This window comes from Monodelphis domestica, chromosome 7 (assembly GCF_027887165.1).
Source record: "Monodelphis domestica isolate mMonDom1 chromosome 7, mMonDom1.pri, whole genome shotgun sequence".
Taxonomy (NCBI): domain Eukaryota; kingdom Metazoa; phylum Chordata; class Mammalia; order Didelphimorphia; family Didelphidae; genus Monodelphis; species Monodelphis domestica.
The window spans coordinates 85056310-85080897 of record NC_077233.1 but is presented as its reverse complement, the minus strand read 5'-3'; the positions used below and the strand labels follow the sequence as shown (position 1 = coordinate 85080897).

The following is a 24588-nucleotide window of genomic DNA, read 5'->3' as shown; positions in this document are numbered from 1 at the left end:
TACTCTACATAATAATATTGTTGTATATTATATAATTACTATATGTAATATTACTGTGTTTAATTTCTATATATTACTCTATATAATTATATGCAAAATATAATTATTATATATAATGTTACCATAGGTATAATATATGAACTCTTGACCCAAGCACTTAACAGGACCAGACACTGTGGAGAGCTATTACTTTCCCTCTCTCATCCCAGTCCCCATTGCCCATTCCTACCTTGCTCCTTCTGCCAATATGATGCTCCCATCCCTACTTCCACAGGGGATGTTCCAGAGCCCCTACTCTACTCCAATCTGTGAGCCTACTATTATGTTCCCAACCATTGTGAATGAGTTATATATTTATTCATACTACTTGGAAGAGCAGAGATTCACCAAGTAAAGTCCTTTTAGTAATATGGTAGACTACTGGACATATCTTACCCTAAAGACTCTTGGACCTTACCACCTGCCTTTTTTTTTTAAATCCTTACCTTCTGCCTTAGAATCAATACTATGTATTGGTTTCAAGGCAGAATAGTAAGGACTAGGCAATGGGGGTTAAGTGACTTGTCCAGGTTATACAGATAGGAGTGTCTGATGTCACATTTGAACCCAGGACCTCCCGTCTCTAGACCTGGCTCTCAATCCACTTAGCCACTCAGCTGTCCCCTTACCATCTATCTTGAAGCTGAAGCTTCTGATATATGTTGACTCTCTTTATTAGGACATGAACCCCTTGAGGGGAGGAACTTTCTCATTTTTCTGTTTGCATCCTCAACATTTAATAAAGTATTTGGAACATAGCAAACACTTAATAATACTTTTTCATTCATTCCTTATAGAACTAATGTATATCAGAACTATATGTATATCAGGAATTGCACAGAGAATACAAATTTTAAGAGATGAGAAAAAATGAAATAATATTTTTAAAATTCTTCATTTATTAATTGTTTAAAAACTTTACCTCTCAGTAAAATATTAATATTGATATTTTAGTGAGAACACTGTCATTGAATATGTTATTACATTTTTAAAATCTTAGTTTAATACTTTGTGATACAGTGATTCAAAGATCTTGTAAATTTAGTTTATTTCCGTATTTCATTTTAATGGTTGTCACAGCTGCAAAAAATGGCTACCATCCAAAGATGGTTAGATCCAAATGGGAGGAGTATATCATTCACTTGCATTGCTAAATGACCCTTGTTTTTCAATCCTGTCTTCCAGTTATACAAATGTTTTTGTTGAAATTTAGCTAGTAAATGTCCATCCTCCCTAGTGTTAATCATGGTTGGTTTTTGCAAACCAACCAGAAAGCATTACATTTTTAAGAAAAAAAGTTCAAAACCCATCAAAGCCTTTCCTTTGGATGATTTTTAAACAGGTTAGAAAGTTCTGTTTCCAAGTGTTTTCAGTGTTCAGGCATGTGCAATAGTCAACTTAATTACATCATTTTCAGAAACCTAGAGGGAAGAGAGTAATTGTTTAGGAGAAGGTGATCAGTTGCAGCCAGTATCAAGAAGGAGGAGAATTTAGAAAAAGTCATCAGATATGGCAATCAAGAAGATATCAACGGTAGCTTTGAAGAGAACTATTTCAATTGAGTAAGGAGTCAAAGATAATAAGGAAATTGATACTTTGGGAGTCTGGAAAGAATTAGGAAGGCTTGGAGGAGGGGTGGGTTGGGGGGGGGGGGGAGATGATATAATAAAATCTGTAATGCAGGTAAAATTATAACCTATCTGTGCCTGCTCATCTTGTGCAACTTACGCTGATCCACTGAAAATGAAAAGAAAGAAATGGTGGGGTTCTTACTAACCACTGTCCCCAAGAGCCAGAACCCTTGGGTCACAGCCTGTCACAGCCTGGAGGAGACTAGGGTATAGATATGCTAGATGAGGGAGAGAGATTTTGCCTGAGAAGGTCCTGGTGTCAGGGTCTTGGCAATCATGTGGAGCATGAACTGGCATGGGGACATAATGAGAACCACAGAGAAGATGCTAGGCTGTGATGGTAAAAGAAGTTCCTCATTGAATACATACTCAACTGATAAAATCACAGGTCTTAATTTTAAAAAATTAATTAAATTTAAAATGTTAGTTGACTTAATATTTAAGTTTATTTTAAAAACTATTTTAAACTACATTTTAAAAATAAAAATATTAAAAACTAATTTATTTTAAGATTAATAAATTTTATTTTAAATATAATTTTATTTCTATTCTATTTACTTATTATTAATTAATTAAGTAGAATGTATGTTCCTTGAAGGCAGGGAATGTTTCATTTTAAGAGGAGCAGGATGGTATAGAGGATAAAGTTTTGGACTTGGAGTCAGAAAAAAATCACATTCAAATCCTACCTCATGCACAAGTCATATAACCTCTCTAGCTTCAGTTACACCAAAGGTCAAATGAGGACATTGGACTCAATGACTTCTAGATCCCTTCCAGCTGGAAATCTTTAGGTACCGTTTTAACTGACTTAGGTAAATGGTGATGAGAGCCCAAGTTTGGGTGGTGGTTGTGTGAGGGGAGAGGAAAGGATGGTCTCAAGACATATTGTGAGGGTAGAGTCAGCAACAAGGAAATCCTAGGGAGGAGAGAACATCTGGGAGGAAAGGGTGACCAATGGCGTCAAAAGCTGAAAAGATGTCAAGAAGGATGAGTACTGAGAAAAGGCAATTACATTTAAAAATTGAGAATCTTGGCAACCCTGGAAAGAACAAAAAGATCTTGTTCTCTTTCAGATATCATGAGAACTCCCTCTAATAATTATTCCCAGCCCTCCTTCATGGGACCATAAAATATTAAAGCTAGAATCATTTTACAAATGAAGAAACAATCATAGGAGGGCAGTGACTTGTTCCATGTGTCAAGAGTAAGTAGCAGAGCCAAGATTTGAACCCAAGGCTGCTCCATAGCAGGTTCTCTTTTCATGAAGCCACTTGTCTCTTCCTAGCATGCTCTTGAGATCACACATAATAGCAATTCCATTTCTACAGGTTTTTAAGTGTATAGGACATTTCTTCACCACTAATCTGTGAGGGAGTGTAAATAAGAGCTCCATCAACAGATGAAGATCAAAGATGCCCAACAGTGGGAGCAGGCATCAGCCTGTGACATCTCTGTCACCCTGCTGGCTAGCTCCAGCCCTGGTTCTCCTCCTCTCCCTGCCTCTTCTGCCTTCTGAACAGTTTACTTGAGTCCATCTAGTTTTCTTGGTTTGCCAGCTATCTTGGTTCCACCCTCTTCTACCAGGCCCCTTCCCTGTTCTGTTTCTCTCTCTCTCTCTCTCTCTCTCTCTCTCTCTCTCTCTCTCTCTCTCTCTCTCTCTCTCTCTCTCTCTCTCTCTCTCTCTCTCTCTCTCTCTCTTTTCCCCCACCTTTCATTTTAAAACCAATACTGGGAGGGGCATCTGGGTAGTTCAGTGGATTGAGAGTCAGGCCCAGAATGGACCAATACACAGTTTTGATTCCAAGATGGAAGGTAATCAAACAATACTGTGTATTGGTTCCAAGGCAGAAGAGTGATAAGGGCTAGGTAATAGGGGTTAAGTGACTTGCCCAGGGTCACACAGTTAGGGAGTGTCTCAGGTCAGATTTGAACCCAGGACCTCTAGACTTAGCTCTCTATCTACTGAGCCACTTAGCTCTCCCTTGTTCTATATGTTTTTGTACAGTTCTGAGCTAGATGGAAGAGCTGAGTCTTTGCATATTTCTTTGTCATTGGTCTTTCTGGAGCCATTTTCAAATATTATTTGGGCTTTCTATGGAAGAACTGAGCTTCTTTACAGCCTTTCATATCACTATCCTGACCAGAAGTCCATGATGTTCTCTTTGAATCCCTGCTCTTTGATATTTTTGAACTTGATAAATGGTTGTCTAGGCTTTTAGCTAAAACATAGATAAAAATATTAAATTGCCAAGGCTGAGCTTGGAGACCTGGGAAAGCCTCCTGGAGATGACCTTCCAAAGTTGGCAATGACCCAGATATCTCTTCTTTGTGTCCATCCAGTCAACTAGTCCTGAATCAATCTACTTACACTGTCTCTTAGGCTGCCATGACCCCATTCCCCCCCACCCCCACCCCAAGAAATATTGTAAAAGATTTTACCTAAAATAAGCTCTCTTTATAGCATTTCCCTGATCTCCCTGTTGAGCACAACTTCCTTTTCTCAAAGCTCACTGACCAGCCTTTTAATATTCACTCTCAAATCAGGTCAGGAATTGAAAACAAGCTCAGCTTGCCCATCATTCTGCTTGCTCTATCCTCTTGCCTTCATGGACATTCCATTAATCTGATGGCTTATCTTCCTTTGTCCGCCATCTTTCAGAGACCACTGACAGTGGCTCAGCAGCAAACACATCTGCTTATTCTTTCAGCACCTGAGAATGCAGTTCATCCAGTGGAGGCAGGATTGGAAGCTGAGCCATCTCGTTGCAAATTTTTTGATTTTTCTTGTGGAACTCGGATTGTTTTTAAACCCTTGCCTTTGTCAGGACCCCTGCTAATGCCTCTCATTTTCTTGAGCTGTCCTGTTTCCCAGACCCAAGCTTAGCAGTTCCAGGTCCAAACATAGCTCCTGGGCATAGTCTTACCTTATCAAGATTTGCTGTGTGCTTGGCATTAACAACAGTCCTTTTTGTGTGTACTCTCAGGCTGAACTCTGTTGCTATCAATCTGTTAATGTCAAAACCAGGGACCAGAACCATGGGTCACCTCAGGCCAACCATGTCAGCTCTGAGTAATGGAAAACACCTTCAGGAGCCACATCCCCAAATTGATTGTCCCCCCTCTTTGATGCTGGACAAAACCCAAGAATAGATTCTTTGATCCTGAACAAACTCTGTTTTGTCACTCAGCAAACTTTACCATTGTTACACCTTCTTTGTCTTATCACAACTCTTATGTGTCAAGGCTGTACCTTGGGATTTTGAGTTGGACTTGGGTAAGAGTCTTTCCCTGTCATGTCATGACTTGTTCTTACCCTTCAATAGAATAAAATTTTGAAGCACCTGATGGACATTTCAGGTCATTCTCATGTCCCATTTGAGTGGGTGGTCAATACCTTCCATCTCAACATCAGTACTGTGGTGGTTCCAAATCAGAAGAGTGGTAAGAGCTAGACAATGGGGGTTTAAGTGACTTTCTTAGTCACATGGCTAGGCAATGTCTGAATCTAGATTTGAATCCAGGACCTCCCATCTCTAGGCCTGGCTCTCAATCCACTGAGCCACCTAGCTGCCCCCTCTGGAACTCTGCTGTTTTGCATATGCCCTGGCAAGCTGGAAAAACTTGGGTGTCCATTACTATATAGACAGAATTTCTTTTCCTGTGCACTGAATAACATTTCAATGAGTAGTCCAGAATCCTTGCAGCTTAGTGTAGTGGTCTCCAAAGTGGGGGTCATTGGATGATCTAAACAGAACCATGACTTAATTTTAAGGAGTGTATGAACAACGCTTTGGAGGATGAGACTATGGATCACATCCTGTTCTAATCAGAGCTTGTCTTCACCACAATCATCCATTACATTTCCCACTCCACCGTCTTTTCTTCTTGATAAATTCTCAATCTTTCCCACTCTGAGCTCTCTGAAGGCAGCTACAACCTAATCCCAACCAGAACACCTATAGCAACAGCTGACCAGGTGCCACTGAGAAAATCCTTTCCTTTTCCTACTTGCCCATCAGGGAGAAAAACCCCATTTCTCTATTAGGGGTGCTCATTCCAAATAGTGGCGAGACCATTAGCTTAGTGTCCTAGGACCCAAGTCAGCCTCCAGACTGTTGGGTGCCTTGCTTCTTGTCTGAGTTTTAGCTCCCTTCTGTGTTTTACAACAAAGATGGAGCTGAATGACTAGCCTTCCAAGAGTCAAAGCACGCTTTCTGTTCTATGGGTTAGGAAACTGAGGCCCAAAGTGGCCAAGTAATTTGACTCCCCACCTCCATAACCCAATGGTCTTTTGTGTTACCATATATTTATATATATAACATAATAAAATATGTAATATAACCTATGATTTACTATAAATATGTAATAAATTATATGGCTCTTCAAGAAAAAGTCATTCTTATATTAATGTTCAAAAATCTATATCTCATTCTTTTTTCCCCTTCCCTCCCCCCAAGAAGGCAGATAATATGATATAGGGTATATGTGTATTATCACATAACACATATTTCCATATTTATCATGTTTATTGGATTATATGACAGAAAATTGGGTGAGAGGCAAACAGTGGGACAAAGGAAGGAGAAAGAATAAAGCCTTGAACAACTATCTGGAAAACTGACCCATATTTTCTCCTCCTCACCTTCCTACCCCCTCCCCCTTCTTTATCAATATTTCTTCCATTCTCCAGTCCACAATGATCTCTTCCTCCTCTATAGATAGGATTCTCATCCTCATAAGGTAGACTTTACAGTTATAGTTTGCTCACAGTGACCCCATGAGGTGGCAGTTGGTGCATTATTAAGAGAAGGCACTGGGCTTAGGGGTCAGGAGAGACTATCTCTAACACTTACTGTAGTACAACCATAACATAACATCTCTGAACCTTGGTATTATCATCTATAAAATGTGCTTGAAAACCTTAGTACTACCTACCTCATGGGGTTGCTATGAGGATCAAATCAGAAAATGGATGGAAAAACATTATATAAATGTTAACTATCACCATCCTCATTTCACATAGGAGCCTATAGAACTGGGAAGGACTGTAGAAGTCCTCTAGTCCATCCCTCTGCCCCCAGTTTACAGATGAGGAAACTGAGGCTACCCAGAGGGGTCACTTAATCCATAAATTGAGAGACTTGGACCAAAGACACTCTTAAGGTCCCTTACAGATCTACATCTATGCTTTTTTTTGCAGGATTTTTTTAAATTTTATTTAATTTAGAATATTTTTCCTTGGTTACAAGAATCATGCTCTTTCTCTCCCCTCCTCCACCCTACATCTATGCTCCTATGACTTCCCCAAGGCTGTGAGGGTAGGAAGAAGCAGTTTGGATTTGAGTAGAGATCTTCTGGGTTTTCCCCACTGCACTCTGCATAGAGAGAGAGATCAATGGTAGCCTTATGAAGTATATAGGTTTGAATCTTGATCATTGCTCTTCGTATGACTTTGGACAAGTCACTTCTCCGTGAGACTTGGTTTTCTTCTCTATAAAATATTACAGCTGGACTAAGTGATCTCCAAGGTTTCCTCCAGCCACAAATCTGCTGGTGTAGAGTCAGAAGGCTAGGCTGCCAGAACCAGGTCTACTGACTCTCATTTCAGCTTTTCTGCCCCTCCCATCCATCCATAGTGCTGTGCTTAGTAATATTTCCTGTCCTTGCTATTTGGCACTATGCCCAAAGGGCTATAAAGCTGGGCATACCCTTTGATCCTGTAATACCACTACTGGGTCTGTATACTAAAGAGATCATAAAAAAGGGGAGAGGACACACTTGTAAAAATATTTATAGCAGCTCCTTTTTGTGGTGGCAAAGAATTGGAAATGAGGGGATGTACATTAATTGGGGAATGGCTGAACAAATTGTGGCACATGTTGGGGATAGAATATTGTTATGCTATGAGGAATGATGAACAGGATGATTTCAGAAACAGCTTTAAAGACCTACATGAACTGATGCAGAGTGAAATGAGCAGAACCAGGAAAACATTTTACACAAGAACAGCAACATTGTACAATGATCAAATGGACTTAGCTACTCTTAGCAGAGCAATGATCTGGGATAATTCTTAAAGGATTTTTGACAAAGAATGCTCTCCACAACTGTTGGAGTTGGACACACATACTATATTTCATATTAGTTTATTTAAGGTTTTATTTGGGGATTCTGGTTTTAACTGAGTATTCTCTTCAAAAATGACCAACATGGAAGCATATTTTGCATGATAATACATTATAATCCAGATCAAATTGCTTACCATCTCTGAGAGGGGAGAGGGAAAGGAGGGAGGGAAGGAGACAATTTGGATCTTACAATTTTAGAAAATGTATGTTGAAAATTGTTATTATATGTAATTGGGAAAATAATCTTTCTTTGAAAAAGAAAAAATATTAATAGTCTTCAGTCATATTTGTATATATGTGATCCTGATCCCCACAGCTAGATAGATATAGAGGTCTTTGAGGGCAAGCACTGTGCCTTTTGTTCCCTTGTCTTTCTGTTAGTGCCCAGGAGGAAGTCTGGGAGGTTACTCTATAATGAAGGAGGGTCAAGAGCTCCATTGCTGCCAGTCAAAAGATCTGGGTTTGAATTTCAGCCTTCAGCCAAATCACCTCACCTCTGTGACCAAAACAAATTTCAACTGAAAGTACCAGGAAAATTGTAGTGATTATCACTGTAATGGGTTCTCAATGGACCTACTAAAGAAATGTCCAGAACCTGAACTGTGAGATAAAAAGAAAAGATAAGTCCTGGAAATTCAATCAAATGATTATTTCTAAAACTCTATTTTTAAATAATCTGGCATTGGCTCTATAGCAGTCAAAGTCCTACTGGCCAAACATCTATTATTGGGTTAGAAATGGAATTGTAATAATGCTGCTGCCAACTCGGACCTTTCCCAGTTTTGAATTTCTATGGCACAGGGAGCCTAACTCTCACCACGCTTGGCACTTAATGTCTCCCAGGCTGTTAGGCTGTGGAATGCTGTGAGGTAGACATAGTACTGGACTTGAGAACAGGAGATCTGCCTTTAAAACCCTAAACCTCCATGAGGAACTACATAAGTTTGAACAGGTTATTTCATCTTCCTGTCTACAAAATGGGAAGAGTAAAACCTGTACTTACAGAGTTGTTGTGAGGGAAATACTTCACAAAATGCTATAGAAATTGCATACTCTGGCAGCATTCAATCAGTGTTGAGAACCAGGCATAGAGATGTGAGGTCCTGGGTTCAGACACTTCTTAACTGTGTGACCCTGAGCAAGCCACTTAACCCCCTTGCCTAGCCCTTACTGCTCTTCTGCCTTGGAACCAATACACAATATTGATTCCAAGATGGAAGAAAAAGGTTAAAAAAAAAAAAAGAAAAGAAATTGCTTACCCTTTGATCCATCAATACTATTTATTCCTAGGTCTGTATCCCAAAGAGAAAAAAAAGGGAAAAGGACTTATTTGTACAAAAGTTTTATTTTTATTTTAAAAAATAAAAAATAGAAACAAAACTCTACTAGCACAAACTAACTTGTGGTTTGATACCAGGGTGGTTGGGTTTGAGGAAGCTATTTCTGTATTTCTAATTTCCCCCCCATTCTTGGTAACAAGTTACACATGGATGTAACCACTGGGGGACTAGAGACCCTCCCAGAAAATCTGTATTACTTTTTCTTTAAAAATAATAATAAAAAAAAAAGAAACAAAACTCTACTAGCAGAAACTAGCCAGAGTGGTTTGTCCAAGAATATTTATAGCAACTCTTTTTGTAGCAGCAAAGAACTGGAATTTGAGGGGCTGTCCTATCAGTTGGGGAATGATTGAAAAGCTGTGGTATATGATGATGATGGAATACTATTGGGCTATAAGGAATGATGAGCAGGATGCTTTCAGAAAAGCCTGGGAAGACCTATATGAATTGATGCAAAGTGAAGTGAGCAGGACCAGGAGAGCACTGTCCACAGTGATGGTAATATTTCTTGACAAACCACTGTCAATGACCTGGTTATTCTCAGCAATGCCACAATCCTAGACAATCCCAGACACTCATGAGGAAAAATGCTGTCTGTCCTCGGAGAAAGAACTGATGGAATCTGAATGCCGACTAAAACACTCTATTTCATTTTCTTCCTTCTCTTTTTTTTTTCACCTAAAATCTCTTCCACAAAACCACTAATCTGGAAAAATGTTCAAATGGATTACCATCTCTGGGAGAGGGGAGGGCAGGGAGGGAGCAAGGGAGGGAGGGCCAGAAAAAGGAAGAGAATTTGGAACTTAAAACCTTTCCCACCCCCACCCCCAATTGTTTTACATGTAATATTGGGAAAAATAAAATATTATTCAAATGCTATAGAAATTGGACGACTTTTTTGAGTCCTTTGTTGACTGGTGTGGATCCAGCTTCTGCCTATAGTTCTCTAAAGACCTCCAGGGAACTCAGGGAGACCCCAGGAGGTCCCCACTCTGCCCGTTTTGCTTCTTCTCTGCTCTGGTTGCTAGGTTTTCCTTTAGGTCCAAAGGCCAACACACTGGAAAGACAATTTCCACCCTCTGTAGAAGGCAAGTTTTGGAGCAGATGGCCCCCAGGGCTCTTCATCTAGAAAATAAGGGGGTCCCATCCTATTTTAAACCATTCATGGAATCATAGATGCACGGCTTAAAGAGGCTGTTGGTCTAGCCTCCTCGTTTTACAGATGAGGAAACTGAGACCCAGGGAGGTTGACCAAGGTTCCCCAGGGAGTAACATCTGAATCGACGTCCTCTGATTCTGGCATCAATCTTGCCCCGGTGTTCCGCTGTCTCCACTCAGACTCATCTTACAGTTGTGGATCCTGAGCCCAGAGAGAGGAAAAGACTTGTCCATGGTCACCCCGCTGCAGTCCCAGCAGTTCTGGGACAGGGACCCAGGTGTCCAGTCTGGAGGTAGGGGGTGGGGCGGGCATTGAGGCCCGAGAGCCGGCAGAGGGCGGCCGGGAGACGGCTCCTTTCCACAGTGGCAGACGGCGGAGGTGGACAAAATGAAGGCAAGTTCCTGCCGGGGCAGGAGCCTTTAGCCCCGAAGCCGGGGCTAGCAGTGGACAACCGGACTATCCGTCACCCCCCCATTCTCCCTCCGAGCTGTGCCGGGGTCGGGCCGGCTGCCAGGCTGGTCGCCTTCCCTCCTCCCTCGGGGGAGGGGCCGGGCCAGCGGGCTACACCGCCAAGCACCGGCCGGGTATCTGGAACCCGGGCCAGGTTTGTCAGTGGTCAGCGGGCCTGCGACCCACTCTTGGGTAAGGATGGGGTGGGCGCTTCCCATTGGTTGAGGGGCTGGTACTCTGTCCCTCCCTCCTCGTGTCATTCCTGGGGTGGTGATGTCGCGGTGACCCCAGGGCCAGTGCTGCCCCCTGCCCAACGTCCAGAGGCAGGCAGTAGACAGTGTCGGCTACAGCTACGGACCAGGAAGCTGTGTGTGTGCATGCTTAGGGGGACACAGTGGCGCCCCACCCAAATCCACCAGTGTGGGGTTGGGGTGGAGAGGGGGACACCCTTCATCTTCCACGGGATGTTTTTACACTCAGGGCACGGCAGGTCCTCTGACTCCTAGGCTAACTGGGCTGAGGGTCCCCCACCTTAACCCGAGGTGAGGCCCATCCTGACCCCACCCAAGCAAACTCGTTGGTCTTATGCCAATGATGTGGGAGAACAGACTTAGCAGGGAGCAGGAGAGGAGACCCAGTGCCCTGGGGGAGGGGAGGAGAGAGGTTCTGTGAGAATGCCACAAACAAAAGCTTCCAGGCTAATACTAACTCCCCAGGACACTTTTTGCCTGCCTCTCATACTGTCCTTTGCCTGCCCTCCCCCACACCCTTCTCCATCACCTGCAGCTCCCCAGCCTTTCCACTGCTAACTCAAGCCTCTCCCACCTTCTCAGAGGACTGTGGGACATGAGGTTCAAGAATCCTAGAGGGGGTGCCGCACCTGGCCTTCTTACAGGTCACTGAGTCTAAACCCTTCATTTTATACTGGGGAACCTGAGACTCCTCTGAGAGGGAGGCAACTTACCTATGGACCATTTGGGAATCAGTGGCTGAGCCCTGAATCCATCTTGGTTTAATCTCCTTGATGCCAATTCCCCAATCCCCTTCTGGGCAGCAAAGGTAATGGAGGGGGCCTTTAATTGTGCATCTTGCTCTCTCCCCCTTTTCCAACAAAATAAACTCAAATCAACAACTTGCACTGAATAACCATATGGCAAGAATTTTCAGCTCCCTGCTAGCCACAGCAGGAGAAAGACAGCTGTGCAGCTTCCAGGCAGGTTATTTATACACTCCCAAGTGTGACACCTACAGTAGGTGATGGATGTGGTTTTCCTAGTCCCAGAGTCCAGAGATCTAGCTCCTTCCCAGCTGTGTGACCCAGAGATGGGGTGAGATCAGGTGGGTCACATAGGCAGACTCACTTGGGTAAGATCTGTCTGGTAGGGCTCTCAGAGGGGAAACGTCACATTTTTGGCAAAGGAAAAATGATGCTTAAATTGTGACAAAGGCTTTTAGCCTAGCCATTTCCAGCAGACCAAAGAAGACTCTCTTCTCTATCACAGAGCAGCTAGGCAGCACTGTGGATAGCGTACCAAGTGTGGCACTCATCTTCCAAAGTGGCCTCAGATACTTATTAGTTGTGTGATTCTGGGCAAGTCACTTCACCCTGTTTGCCTCAGTTTCCTTATCTATAAAATGAGCTGGAGAAGGAAATGGGAGACCACTCCAGAATCTTTACCAAGAAAATCCCAAATGGGATCAGGAAGAGTCAACTGGACTGAACACCCACAACAATACTTAGCATTTGTTTAGCCCCTAGTCTGTGTCAGATTGGATAGGTCAGAAAGAAGTGATTGAGTTCCTAGCACTATTCAAAGTCCTGAGTTTTCTTTTGTAAACTTAAAATGATTGGGGGAAGGGAGGCACTAGGAGAGAGCCATTCAGTACATTTTTGTAACAGTAAGTCTGGGACAAAATGGAGTCAGTAAAATTCACCTAAAATCCACTTTTGACAGTCAGCATCATACTTTATGGATAACAGGTGCTACATTGAACTTTTGCCCAGTCCTGTAATAAGCATTGTGGGAAATTCAAAGATGTCCAAGATGTGGCCTCAGCTCTCTAGGTGCTTATGATATTGCTTGTTTTTTTAACTCATATTTCCTCTCTTGGTAACAACTTTAAGACAGAGGGACAAGAACTAGGCAAATGGGGTTAGTGACTTGCCTAGGATCATACAGCTAGGAAATATAGGAGGTCAGATTTGAATCCAAGTCCTCCTGAGATTCCAGGTCTGTTGCTATATTCTCTGTGCCACCTAATTGCCCCTGTTTATGATATTGTTGAAATTGGCTGTAACTTCCATCTCAATAATGCTTAATCTACAAAAGATCTGTAAGTTAGGTAACAAAACTATTATCATCCTCATTCTACTAGGAAGAAAACCGAAGCTTGGGGAAATGATTTGCCCAGGGTCACACAGCTTAAGTCAGAACCAGGGCTTATTCTGGTGTTCTTCCTATTTCACTGAGCTGTTGATAATAATAATATTTTTTAAAAAGGATGCAAAATGTCACAGATCTGTTGGTTTTGGCAGCCCAGGTCAAGAACAAGGGAAGTGACAGTCTTGGATGGTATTGGGAAAGGAGGGAGGAATTATGGGAAACTTTGGGGTTGAGAAGATCATGACTTTGGGGGCCCCATTCATCTTCAATGCAATGAATTTTAGCTGAATGTGCTTCTCTCTTCATTTTGCCAGGTGCACTGAAGCCACAGGGAGGAAGGAATAGGGGGCAGACATGGGGATAAAGCCTTCCTCCCTCACTCCTTTGACAAAGGGAATAACTGCTGCCTAAAACCTGGCCTTCCTTTTCCTGGGGCAGTACTCTTGCCCTGGTCCTGCTCCCTGGGCCCAATATTTGGTCATCCTCCTGAAGGGCTACCCCTGCTGCCAGCTGCTGGAGAGCCTCAGGGTCCTCTGTACAGCTTGGGCACAGGGTGGGCAACCCTTCCTCCAGCTCCCAGTCATTGGGCATGGCGGCCTCTGGTCGGAAACGAAAAGCCAACTTTTCTAATGATGAGACAGAGACGTTGGTGTGGAATGTGGTGCGGCATTTTGGGGCCTTGTATGGGGCGGAGGCTCTGCGAACCCATTCTGCCCACCGAAACCAGCTCTGGGGCCAGATCCAGAACCGAGTGAACTTCCTGGGCTACACTGAACGCTCAGTGGAAGACCTGAAGCACAAGTGGCGGGACTTAAGGCTGGATGTCAAGAGAAAGCTCACTTCCAAGAGGGGTCCCTCTGGCTCCCTTAGGACCCACCTTACCCCTTTGGAGAAGATGGTGGCCTCCACCTTTACCCAAGCCAGCCCTGACGAAGAACCTGAGGCATTCTTGGACCCTGGTGAGACCCAGGGCATTTAGGGAGGCTTGGGAGGGGAAGAGAATCCCTCGGTGTGGGGTTACTGCTGTCCAGTGTTCATGGGGCAATGGCAAGAGTACTAGATTTGGAGACAAAGAACCAGCCCTACCCCTGACTACCTCTGTGACCTCGGGCAAGTTTTTTGGCCTTTACTGGGCTTCAGCTTCCTCTTTTGTAAAGGGCACTAAATCCTATGATTCCCTTCATGGAGGAAGGCTTTAGGGACTAGGGTCAGACTCTTCCCATTGCCCCCTCTGTGGGCTACCTGGAAGTATTTAGAACTTAGAAATCACCTGATCTGGCCCCCTCACTTCACAGATGAGGAAGCTGATGCCAAATGACTTGTCCCAAATCATCCAGTAAAAAGCAAAGCCCTGGCCTCTTGATTTCAAAGCCAGGGTACTCTCCCCTATCCCAAGATTCCAGAGATAAGAGAATTTCAGGGTTGCAGAGGATGTGAGAAGCCATTTTCCTCAGGAGTCTCCTGGGGACCATAGAAGGGAAGATTTCCTTTCCTCCACTGGGCAGTGATCTGACCAGGATGACAAAGGAAGGCAAGGGGGAGGAGGCTTGGAGCTTTCCAAAGAAGCTGCCCACTTACCCACTTGCCCTCCCTGGGACTTGCTGTGGACTTTGCAGGGAGGTAACCAGACAGAGGGACTCCTCAGCCTGTTCCCTGGTTGACTTCCTCACCTTAGAAAGATGCAGTCTTGTGCATCTTGTGCATAGGTGCCACGGGTTTAATTTATCACCATTTATTGTCAAGGAAACAGTGTCATCAAGGCAAATCAATGGATTTTCCCATTGTCATTCAGCTAGCATCAGAGCTGGGATTCAGACCCAGGTTTCCTGCCTCAAATCTAGTGCTTTCCCCCTCCTACCATGTTGTGTCTCCAGTCTATGCCAAGGGGAAATCTTAGCCAGGGTAGATGGAGGGTTGGGAGGATTTCTGTCTTCCCCTTCCCCCTTCCATCACTCAAACCCAAACCCATTTGTGGCCTGTTCCCGATGCAGTACCTCTGGCCCACAAACTGCTCCTTCCCTAGAGACTTTGAGCAGTCAGAGCTTCCCCTCCAGTTGGGCATCTGCTATCTCAGCCTCTACATTGTGAGGGTAGCCTTGCAAAGTGGAAAGACCACTGAATTTTGGGTCAAAAAGCCCGAGTTTGAATCCTGGCTCTGTCATTTAGTACCTGTCTATGTGATGTAACCTTAGGTAAGTCAAGTTTCCACAGCTGTGAAATGAGGGTGGGGGTCTCTCTGCTTTAAAATCCTATGATTCCTTTGAAGGTAGTGTTGGCCCTGCTGGCCTTTCAGAGCCTAGATTGTTTAGGCCAAACTTGGGGTCAGGCAGAAAAAGAAATCCTAGGCTAGGATTCAGAAGTTCTGAGTTTTAGTTCTGAAACCAGCCAACTCACTTACCATCTCAGGGTTGTGTTTGTCCCAGCTATAAAATGAGCTCTATGGTACTTGGTGGTACTTCCATCTCTACATTCTCCAAAAAAGTTTCTTTGCCCCTTTGGGGGCAAAGTCTTTGGAAGAGATGCAAAGACTCATTCTAGGCTGGTTTTCCCCCCACTAAATCAGCCCCAAGAGTGGAAAGCAGCAGCAAGCTATACAGCAAATGTGGGGTGGTGCTTGCCACAGTGCCCACCATAGAGGAGATCCTAATAATGCTTGTTGATTGGCTCAGGCTTCCTCCAGATCATGCTCCCCATTGGCCCTTTGAGGCCATCTCTGCAGGTCAGTCTTGAAGAAGAAATGGATTGATGGTCCTTATGCTGGGGTGGGGTGGGGGGCGGGGATCTGCTTCCTCTCCAAGGACCCAAATCCTAATCTAGTTTCTGGTGGTCTTCAGGCTAGGCTGAGGGCGGTCCTCAGTCAAAGGGCGCCTCTTGAATGAAATGTGTTGAGCCTCATTTGAGACTGGGGAGTTGGGAAACCTGGACCTAAATCTTAGACTTAGCTCTGCTGCTTACTTTCTGTGTGATCTGGGACAAATCACTTCCAGTATTAGATTTGTGACCTATGGCTTCTCCATCTTTGGGCTTCAGTTTCCTCATTATATACTGTGTGACCGTGGTTAAGTCACTTAAAGCTCAGTTTCCCTATCTGTCAAATGCCGGCCTTGGACTTGAAGTCTCTTGCAGCTCTGAATCCACTGAGTTTGTATGAGCAGAGGCCACACTGGGCATAGTCCGGTCCAGTGTTCTGCATAGAGAAGCCTGGCCAGGCTGGATCAAAGCCTGGAGGGCAGGGAGTGTTTGGAGAGAAGGCTGGCCCCAATTCAGGCGTCTCTGCTCCGGCTTCCTCTCCTCACTGTCTCGAGCTTCCTTCCTTCAAGGGTCTCCTAGTGGGTATGTTTAGGGATAGGGCTTGGCCGTGGAGAAGGTAGGATGTCTCCGCAGCCTCCCCCGATTTCCTCCTCCCCACGTGTATCTTCTCTGTTCCTTTTGGTGGCAGAGACTGGTCTCGAGCCTCCGATGTCTCCTGACCTCCGTAATGGCGTGATGGTCTCCTATGCTTCGGTGGACGAAGAGGAAGAAGAGTCCCAGGTGGCCCCGGGCCACCACCAGGAAGCGGAGGAAGAGAGCCGTGGGCTGCTCCTGTTCCGGCCCTGCAGTTCGCGGACCTCCCTCTCCTCCTTACCCGAAGACCCGGGAGAATTCCCTCCTGCCTGGGCTGCCCCTGGCGTGGTCAGCGACTTCGGCCAGGTCCTGGGCCGCTCCCAGATGCCCCCCGATACCCTAAAAGAGGAGGAGAGAGCAGATGGGAGCGTCCGGGGCAGACAGCGAGGCCGGAACTGGGAAAAGCTGGACAGCAGCAGCCGGCGCTCCCGGCTCACTCGGGAGGAGGTTCTCCCTCCCTCGGTCTCACCGAGTGGGGAGCCCCTTCGGGGGGGTATGAGCTGTTCCCGCAGTGCTCGGGAGGCCTGGCGGACTAACCTGCACCGCCTCTTAGACCTGGAGGAGCAGTGGGACCAGCTGTACCACCAGGAGCTGGGGCTTTGGCAGGAGGAGAGGGCGCAGCAGCGAGAGGAGCGGGCCCGGGACCGCGAGCTGCAGGCCCGCCTGCTCAGCGTCCTTACTGACATCAGGGACGAGCTGCGCTCCTTGCGCCAGGAGAGGGTCTTTGCCCGGCGGAGCCAGGCGGCCTCAGTCTCAGCCTTCCCCATCCCAGGGCCGCCCCTCTCGGGGACCTCACCATATTCTGGCCTCTCCTTCCAGCCGGGTTTGGGGGCTGCCTTCGTAGACCCCGCCCTCCCCAGCACTGGTCGCGGGGAGGCTGTAGGGCCAAGCCGAGGCGGGGTTCCACCCCGTCGAGGCCGAGGGAGACCCAGGGGCTCCACATCAAAACACAAAAGACTTTCCTAGGCTCACAACTGGGGGAGAGAGGGATTGGGGGAGGGGCAGGTGGAGCTGGGGCATGGTCAGAAAGACTTTTTAAAAAGTTTTAAACAAAATGATGATGATAATAATAATAATAATAAAGGCCACCGTACTTGTAGGACATTTCAGTTTGTGCAGGTAAGAGAGCAGGTCGGGGCTGGGGTGTAGCATCTGCCGGGAGGGCGCTCACGCTATGCCGACTGGGGACCGGTGTGCTGTAAGAGAGATTTCTACGTCTATCTCCCTCCCCTCCCCCCAAATGGGGAACGATTTGTCTGGTTTATGGGTCATTACTTCTCCCTGGCTTCTGAGTGATCTGATCCGACACCACATGAATAGGGATGGGGTGAAAATGGATGGAATTCACACACACACACACACACACACACACACACACACACACACACACGGGAGCTGCTCTCCTGTCTCTGTGCCAGTCGGGTGGGATGGGAGGACTGTGCCTAGCAGTGTACACATTTCCCCTACAAACCAACGGGATGGATGTGCAACACTGTGTAGGTGCCGCTGTGTCTGAAGTTCACCAAGGTATTAATTAGTATAGATTTAGACATGAAAAGAACTTTAGGGATGTTCTAGTGCAGCCTAGCACATAATAGATGTTTATGGATGAGCTAGCTCTTCTGTAGCCAACGCTCACAGCCCCACGATGAGTGGCCAGCTCTTCCATTTTGGGACAGCTCTTATTCCTAGAAAGTTTTTCCTTGGATTGATCTGAAATCTGCCCCTTCTGTCACTTTTTGGTATTCCTCCTGCCCTTTAACGCTCTAGCTACCTTCTGGCCCTCTTCTGTGACCACCCTTAAGAGAAACCATTACTGTTCTCCTTCCCCAGTGTTCTAAGTCACTCCCAGCATCCTTTAACTGCATTCAATGTAGTTCAAACCATGATAGATGTCTCAGTATCTTTGAGTGCCACCCTTGGCCATTATATTCTCCAGGTCACAGAATATTGGCTGGCAGTGATAATTCCTGGAAACCTCAAGCAAAAGGGAGGGCACCTAGAAGAGAATAAAGAGTTCTGAAAGTGGGACTTACCCAGGCAAGAAACACAGGTGGCCTGGATTTCCTCTGGACACAGATAGGAGAGAAAGAGACCTAGGTTCCAATCTTGGCTCTGCCACATTTTGGCCATCAAAAAAAAAAGTTACTTCATTTTCTTGAAAACATTTACTGAGCTGTATATTGGAGTATATTCTGTAGACTTTCTGCCCAAAACTAGAGACATCTTTCCCTCTCTTCCTCTTTCCCTTCATCCCTCCCTTACTTCCTTCTTCCTTCCTCCTTCCTTCTCTTCCTCCCTCCTTCCTTCCCTACTTCCCCTTCTCCCTTTTTCCTTCCCTCCCTCCCTTCCTCCCTTCCTTCCCTTCTTTTCTCCCTCCCTCCTTTCCTCTCTCCCTCCCTCCCTTCCTTCCTTCCCTTCCTCCCTCCTTCCTTTCCTCCCTTCCCTCTTTCTTTTCTTCCTTCTTTCCTTCCTCCCTCCCTTCCTCCCTCCTTCCTTACTTCATCTCTTCCTTCCTTACTTACTTCATCTCTTCCTTCCTTCCTTCCTTCCTTCCTTCCTTCCTTCCTTCCTTCCTTCCTTCCTTCCTTCCTTCCTTCCTTCCTTCCTTCCTTCCTTCCTTCCTTCCTTCCTTCCTTCCTTCCTCTCCAGTACTCTGCAATTGGCTTTTTTCCAGACAGAGAATGTGAGGTCAAATATGCCCAACTGTGTGATCTTAGTCATCACCTTCATGCATTTCTTTGGCAGTCTGGTTAAGTTTATAGACCCATTTTTCAGACTATATTTTGACATGCACAAATATGCATTATTGTCTGAAATATGCATATGTTGAAATGCATAGATATACATAAAATGCATAGGATGCCATTGGCAACTAATTATGATAAAATTCAGTTATCAAGGGGGCAGCAGGGTAGCTCAGTGGATTGAGAGCCAGGTCTAGAGATGGGAGGTCCTAGGTTCAAATCTGGCCTCAGACACTTCCCAGCTGTGTAACTCTGGGCAAGTCACTTAACCCCCATTGCCTAGCCCATACCACTCTTCTGCTTTGGAACCAATACATAGTATTGATTCCAAGATGGAAAGTAAGGGTTATTTCTTAAAAATGCAGTTATCAAGCATAAAGTGCATAAAAATATAGTATCAAGTATAAAGAATCAAGTTCATGGAGCCCAGATTAAGAATCCCTGGACTGGGTGATCCCTAAGGGCCCTTCCAGTTTTGACATTCTATGAGAGAGCCCTGGGTTTTGTTTCCATCCCTTTCTTATGGCCAACTGGTATCTCCAGCCAGATCTTTGGCAGTGAGCTCTTACACAGGGAATGCAAAGGAAATCTACAGGAGTTGATGCTGTGGGTTCCTCCATATGGAGGTGGGAGGATAAATCACATACATCTTGGGGCAAGGCCTATTGAAGTCCTTTAGAACCTTCCAAGATTCATCATCTCCCTTGGACTCTGCACAATTTCTGTTACTTCCCTTCCAGCTTTCTAGGTGCCCCGTATGTAAAAATTGAGGAAGATAACACTGTTTACATGGTCTAGGGAAGAACTGCTTATGCTTTTATGGTGCTCTAAGATTTTCAAAGAGTTTTACATAGAATCATATTTAGAGGTAAAAGGACTTTGATAGTATCTTGTCCAATCTCTTCATTTTACAGATTAGAAAACTAAGGCACAGAGTAGAAAGATGACTTGGCCAGGTTCAAACTTGAGTCTCATTTCATAGATAAGGAAAAACAGATTAGGTGACTTGTCCTAGGTCACAAGCTAAAGGAACAACATTTGTATAGTGCCTACTATGTTTGAGGCAACTTGTTTGTGTTTTTCACAAATATCTCATTTGATCCTCACAACAACAACCCTGTGAGAGAAGTCATATTATTATCCCTCTTTTACAGGTGAGAATACTGAAGCAGACTGAGATTTAAGTGGCTCACCCAGGGTCACACATCTAATAAGTGTCAGGTTGGATTTGAACTCATGTCTTGATACCACACCTTTTGCTGTATCTACTGCTCAATCAGCTGCTTCAATAAAAGAGGACTAGATTTGGAATTTGAGGACCCGGGTTCAGATCCCAGTCTTGTCACCTCTAGCAAGCCAAACTATCTAGGACTCAGTTTTCCAATCTAAAATGCAGGGTTTGAATAAAATGGCCTCTGAAGGTCCCTTCCAGTTCTGAATCGGTGACGTGCTTCTCTGCCCCAGGTTCTGGGTTCTTTCCACTCTGAGACACTGTCTCTATTACTTCCATGTAGATTCTAGGATCAAGGACCACTTAGTATTCAATTGTTCCTTTCTTTCTAGCTACTTTAACAAATAAATCTACTTATCTTATTACAACAGGATCAGAGATTTTTGACTCAAAAGTAGGGGAAGGATTACTTTAGATGAGGGGATACTTGGTGAGCTGGTGGCCTAGGGCATGGTGGGAAAAAACATTAAGAGAACTGGAACAGACCTTTCGAGAGCATCTGGTCAAACTCTTTCATTTAAGTGACTTGCCCAGTCACACAGCAAGATAATGCAGAGTCGAAAGTAGAATCTGTGTCTTGTAGTCTGATCATCTTTCCATGACATCAGCTTACTATTTGGCAACCAGAGAGCCCAGGAGGCATAGGGCCAAATCTGCCCTCTTTCCTGGTATCCAGGGAGGTAGTTTCTTGGGAAACGAATAGAGAAGCCCTTCAATCCCAATTCTAGCACTAGAGCCAAATTCTGCTGAGGGGAGTGGGAGGTAACAGTTTTTCCTTTGGTTGAGGTACATTGGAGACAAAGATTGAGGAGGCTGAGGAACTGGGAGACCAGGCTGTTCAGGTGTCAGACTTACTGGGGAAGAGAAGAGTGACCTGGCTAGCATTCTATAAATGACAGCAACAAGGGGCCAGACTGGGGGGAGTAAAGTCGAAAGGAGAGGTGATTCCCCAGTGATAGTGATAGAGAACCTGAAAGCAGAATTGGGGATGGCCTCTTTCATCCTTTATCTCCATCGCACTGGAGGCATAGACCCATAGAGGACTGTGGGACATGAGGCTGGTGATGATGACTCTCTAGAAGCAAGCATCACACACCCCAACCTCATTCTGACAGTTTAGAAAAGGCCCCAGCTACTCTGCCCTAGTTCCTCTGAGCTGGAGGAGGGGTAACCTGGAAAATTTCCTAAGAGTAGGCTAGTATTATTTGCTTTAAAAGCAAACTTCTTTGGTTCCCACGGAGAGGTCGAGCACTACCTTTAGGACTTCTAGGACTGGAAGAGGCAGGTAGGATACCTAGAGCACTTTAGAAAAAAAGGATGCACCTGCAAAGCCAGGCATCATCATGGTGACAAGGCTACCAGGAGCTTTTCCCCAGCCTTGCCTGGGTAGTTGACTTCTATGGACCACTGTATGTGTGAGCCAGCTGGCTCTGTCTAAAGATGTTATACTAGACAGGGAGTGAGTAGTCACTGCTTTGAGTGGCACACAGTTCTTTGTCATGGACTGGGAAGCTCAAGTCTTGGGTTCCTAGCCTGGCCGCAGTTCCCCTCAATTCTGTGACCCAAGGTGAGTCACTTAAATTCTCTGAGTCTCAGTTTCCTCATCTGTAATATAGACTGACAGGCAAATGGAATGGGAACAAGAAACAGACTGAAGTAGATTTCCCTGCCAGAAAAGACTGGTCTCCTTCGAGAAGGCCAGGGGAAGGCAGCTCACCTTTATGTGATTTAGGGAGGGATTTCCTCTCAAATCCCCTATAACTAAGGAAGGCAAGGATTTTGAGGTTGAGGATGCTTGTGCTCAGTGATGAAATGACTTGCCTAAGATCACAAATCCCATCAGTATCAACTGGGATCTGAACTCAGATCTCAATTTCAGTTCTTTTTATCAAGCAACAAACATTTATTAAGCACATACTATGTGCCAGGCACTGTGCCAAGTGCTGGGGGTACAAAGAAGCCAAAAAATAGTTCCTGCCTTCAACGAGCCCACAATTTCCTCTAAACTACAGGGAGGTGGGAAGCCGCTACCGAATTAAGGACCTGAGGGAAAAACAGTGGGGAGATAATAAGCAGGGAATGAAGGAGAATAATTGAGAAGATTGTCCTGGAAGTAGTTCCCAACCTCACCTTCATTCTGTCCCTGTTTCATTCTGTTTCTCAGTTCTCTTAGCACATCTGAAGAAAGAGGAGGATGCCAGCATTTGCCACTCTTTTGCCAAAGTGAGAGGAAGAAAACTGCCACCTGCCATGGGCTGGAGGCCATTATGGCCCTTCCCAGGTCTTCCATCCTAGCTAGTCTCCTCCAGTTCTCTCACTAGCCATTTACTCAATTTGTAATGTAATCCAAACCCCTCATTTTACAGATAAGGAGCTCACCATCTAAGTGGAGAGATGATCAGGGCCACACAAAATTAGCACTTAATTATACTCTAGTTGTTTTGTGTAAATAACTCTAATAAGGAGAAACAGAGTGAGGAGAGAGTGGCTTCAGAATTAGGAAGACTTGGGTTTAAGTTCTGCCTCTCACACATCCTGGCTGTGTGACCTTAGGCAAGTCACTTAACTTCCAGTGCCCCAGGCACCTCTCTTAAAATAAAGTGTAGAACAGCTGATATTTTGTATTGGTGCCTATACCAATTTAATTACAGATTTAGGTTCCAAAAGATGGAGATTTAAGAAGAGAGACTAGAATTGACTGGAAGAAAGAAAATCTTCACAGGGAATATAGGATTTAGTTTGTGCCATTAAGAACAGGTAGGTTTTGGGCAAAAAAGAGGGCAAAACAGGTAGAGATGAACATTTCTGATGAAGCTATGCCAGCAGAGATTAGCACGATGAATATGGAAGACAGGAATTGGGTGAGCTAAAACAAGGTACAGAAGTTGGATAGGTGTCATGGTGTCAGGTTAGAGAGAGAAGAGTCTGACCTTGATGCCACAAATAATAAGGAGCCATTATAGGCTCTTGAACTGAGGGATTCCCTGATGAAGGCTAGTTTGGCAATGGAATTAAAAGACGGATTGGTGATGGGGAAACTAACTAGACTAGTGCAATAGTCCAGAACATCAACAAAGAGGCTTTGGGAAGGAAGAAATGACAACACTTGGTGAGTAATTGGGTAGAAGGGTGAAAGAGGGAAAAGAAAGATTAATTCAAGGTTTCTAGTGCTCTCTTTCATCTCTCAAGGATGAGGCTCTTGCTATCAAAAAAATCTGATGTGGGCTTTGCCAACTTCTGTTTCCCTAGTGCCAAACACAGCATCCTGTACTCAAGCGGGTCTATGATCTCTGGGGATGTTCACTGCAAAAATGCAGATTGTAACTCACCCGTGTCTGCCCATCCTGCATTTATTTTGTCCATATTCTCCCATAAGATGAGCGCCTCTGGTGTGAGGCTTTCTGAGCCCCTTTCAGGGTGATCATCCACCTTTGGTGTCCACTTTTCACGAGGCTCTCACCTCTGTGGTTCCAAGAAGCTGCAGTATGCCCAACAGTCACATCCCAGTAGAACTATGTCAGCATATGGGCTCAACCAGGTAACTGACAGACCTTAAACCCATTGGTGACTTAGGGGGATGTTTACCCCAAGTATATGGAAACTTATGGCCATGAAGGCAACTGAAGCAGGTGCTGTGGAGTCCTTAGAGCTTGGCCAGATATCAGGCACCAAGAGCATCCACTGCATCCTGGGTCATCCCCAGTCAATTTTTTTGTCTTTTGTCTTGCCACTGGAAAAGAAAGTGAGGTTGATAACTTTGTGCAACTTTGCCTCACTTAAATCCAGTTCATGAGCAAATAAAGGTAACAACCTATGATGTCACTGGTTTCCTTTGAAAATAACAATATTCTCTCAAGATTGTCACGGGGGGGGGGGGGGGGATCTTCCTCAGTTTCTCTTGACATGAGAAGGATGCCAGTGAAATACATAGGACATCTAAACATCACTCCTCTGATCCATTGACACACAATCAACCTATTTTCATTTTGCTCATACATTTCTTTGATGACATTTTTTACTCCATTTCTTTTGTTGGTGTTCTTTATTTATATGCTACAGTAAATGTTTGATTTAGTAGGACAAACATTTTAA

The 24588-nt window shown here is 44.9% G+C and overlaps 1 protein-coding gene across 1 annotated transcript; it reads left to right on the top strand.

Moving 5' to 3' along the window:
• The first annotated feature begins 10646 nt into the window (after positions 1 to 10646).
• Positions 10647 to 17617, top strand: LOC103103839 (uncharacterized). The gene is made up of 3 exons (XM_007500459.3): positions 10647 to 10942; positions 13449 to 14093; positions 16574 to 17617. The coding sequence occupies exons 2-3, from the start codon at positions 13724 to 13726 to the stop codon at positions 17482 to 17484; spliced, it is 1281 nt and encodes a 426-aa protein (XP_007500521.1). The 5' UTR covers positions 10647 to 10942; positions 13449 to 13723; the 3' UTR covers positions 17485 to 17617.
• The last annotated feature ends 6971 nt before the right edge of the window (positions 17618 to 24588 follow it).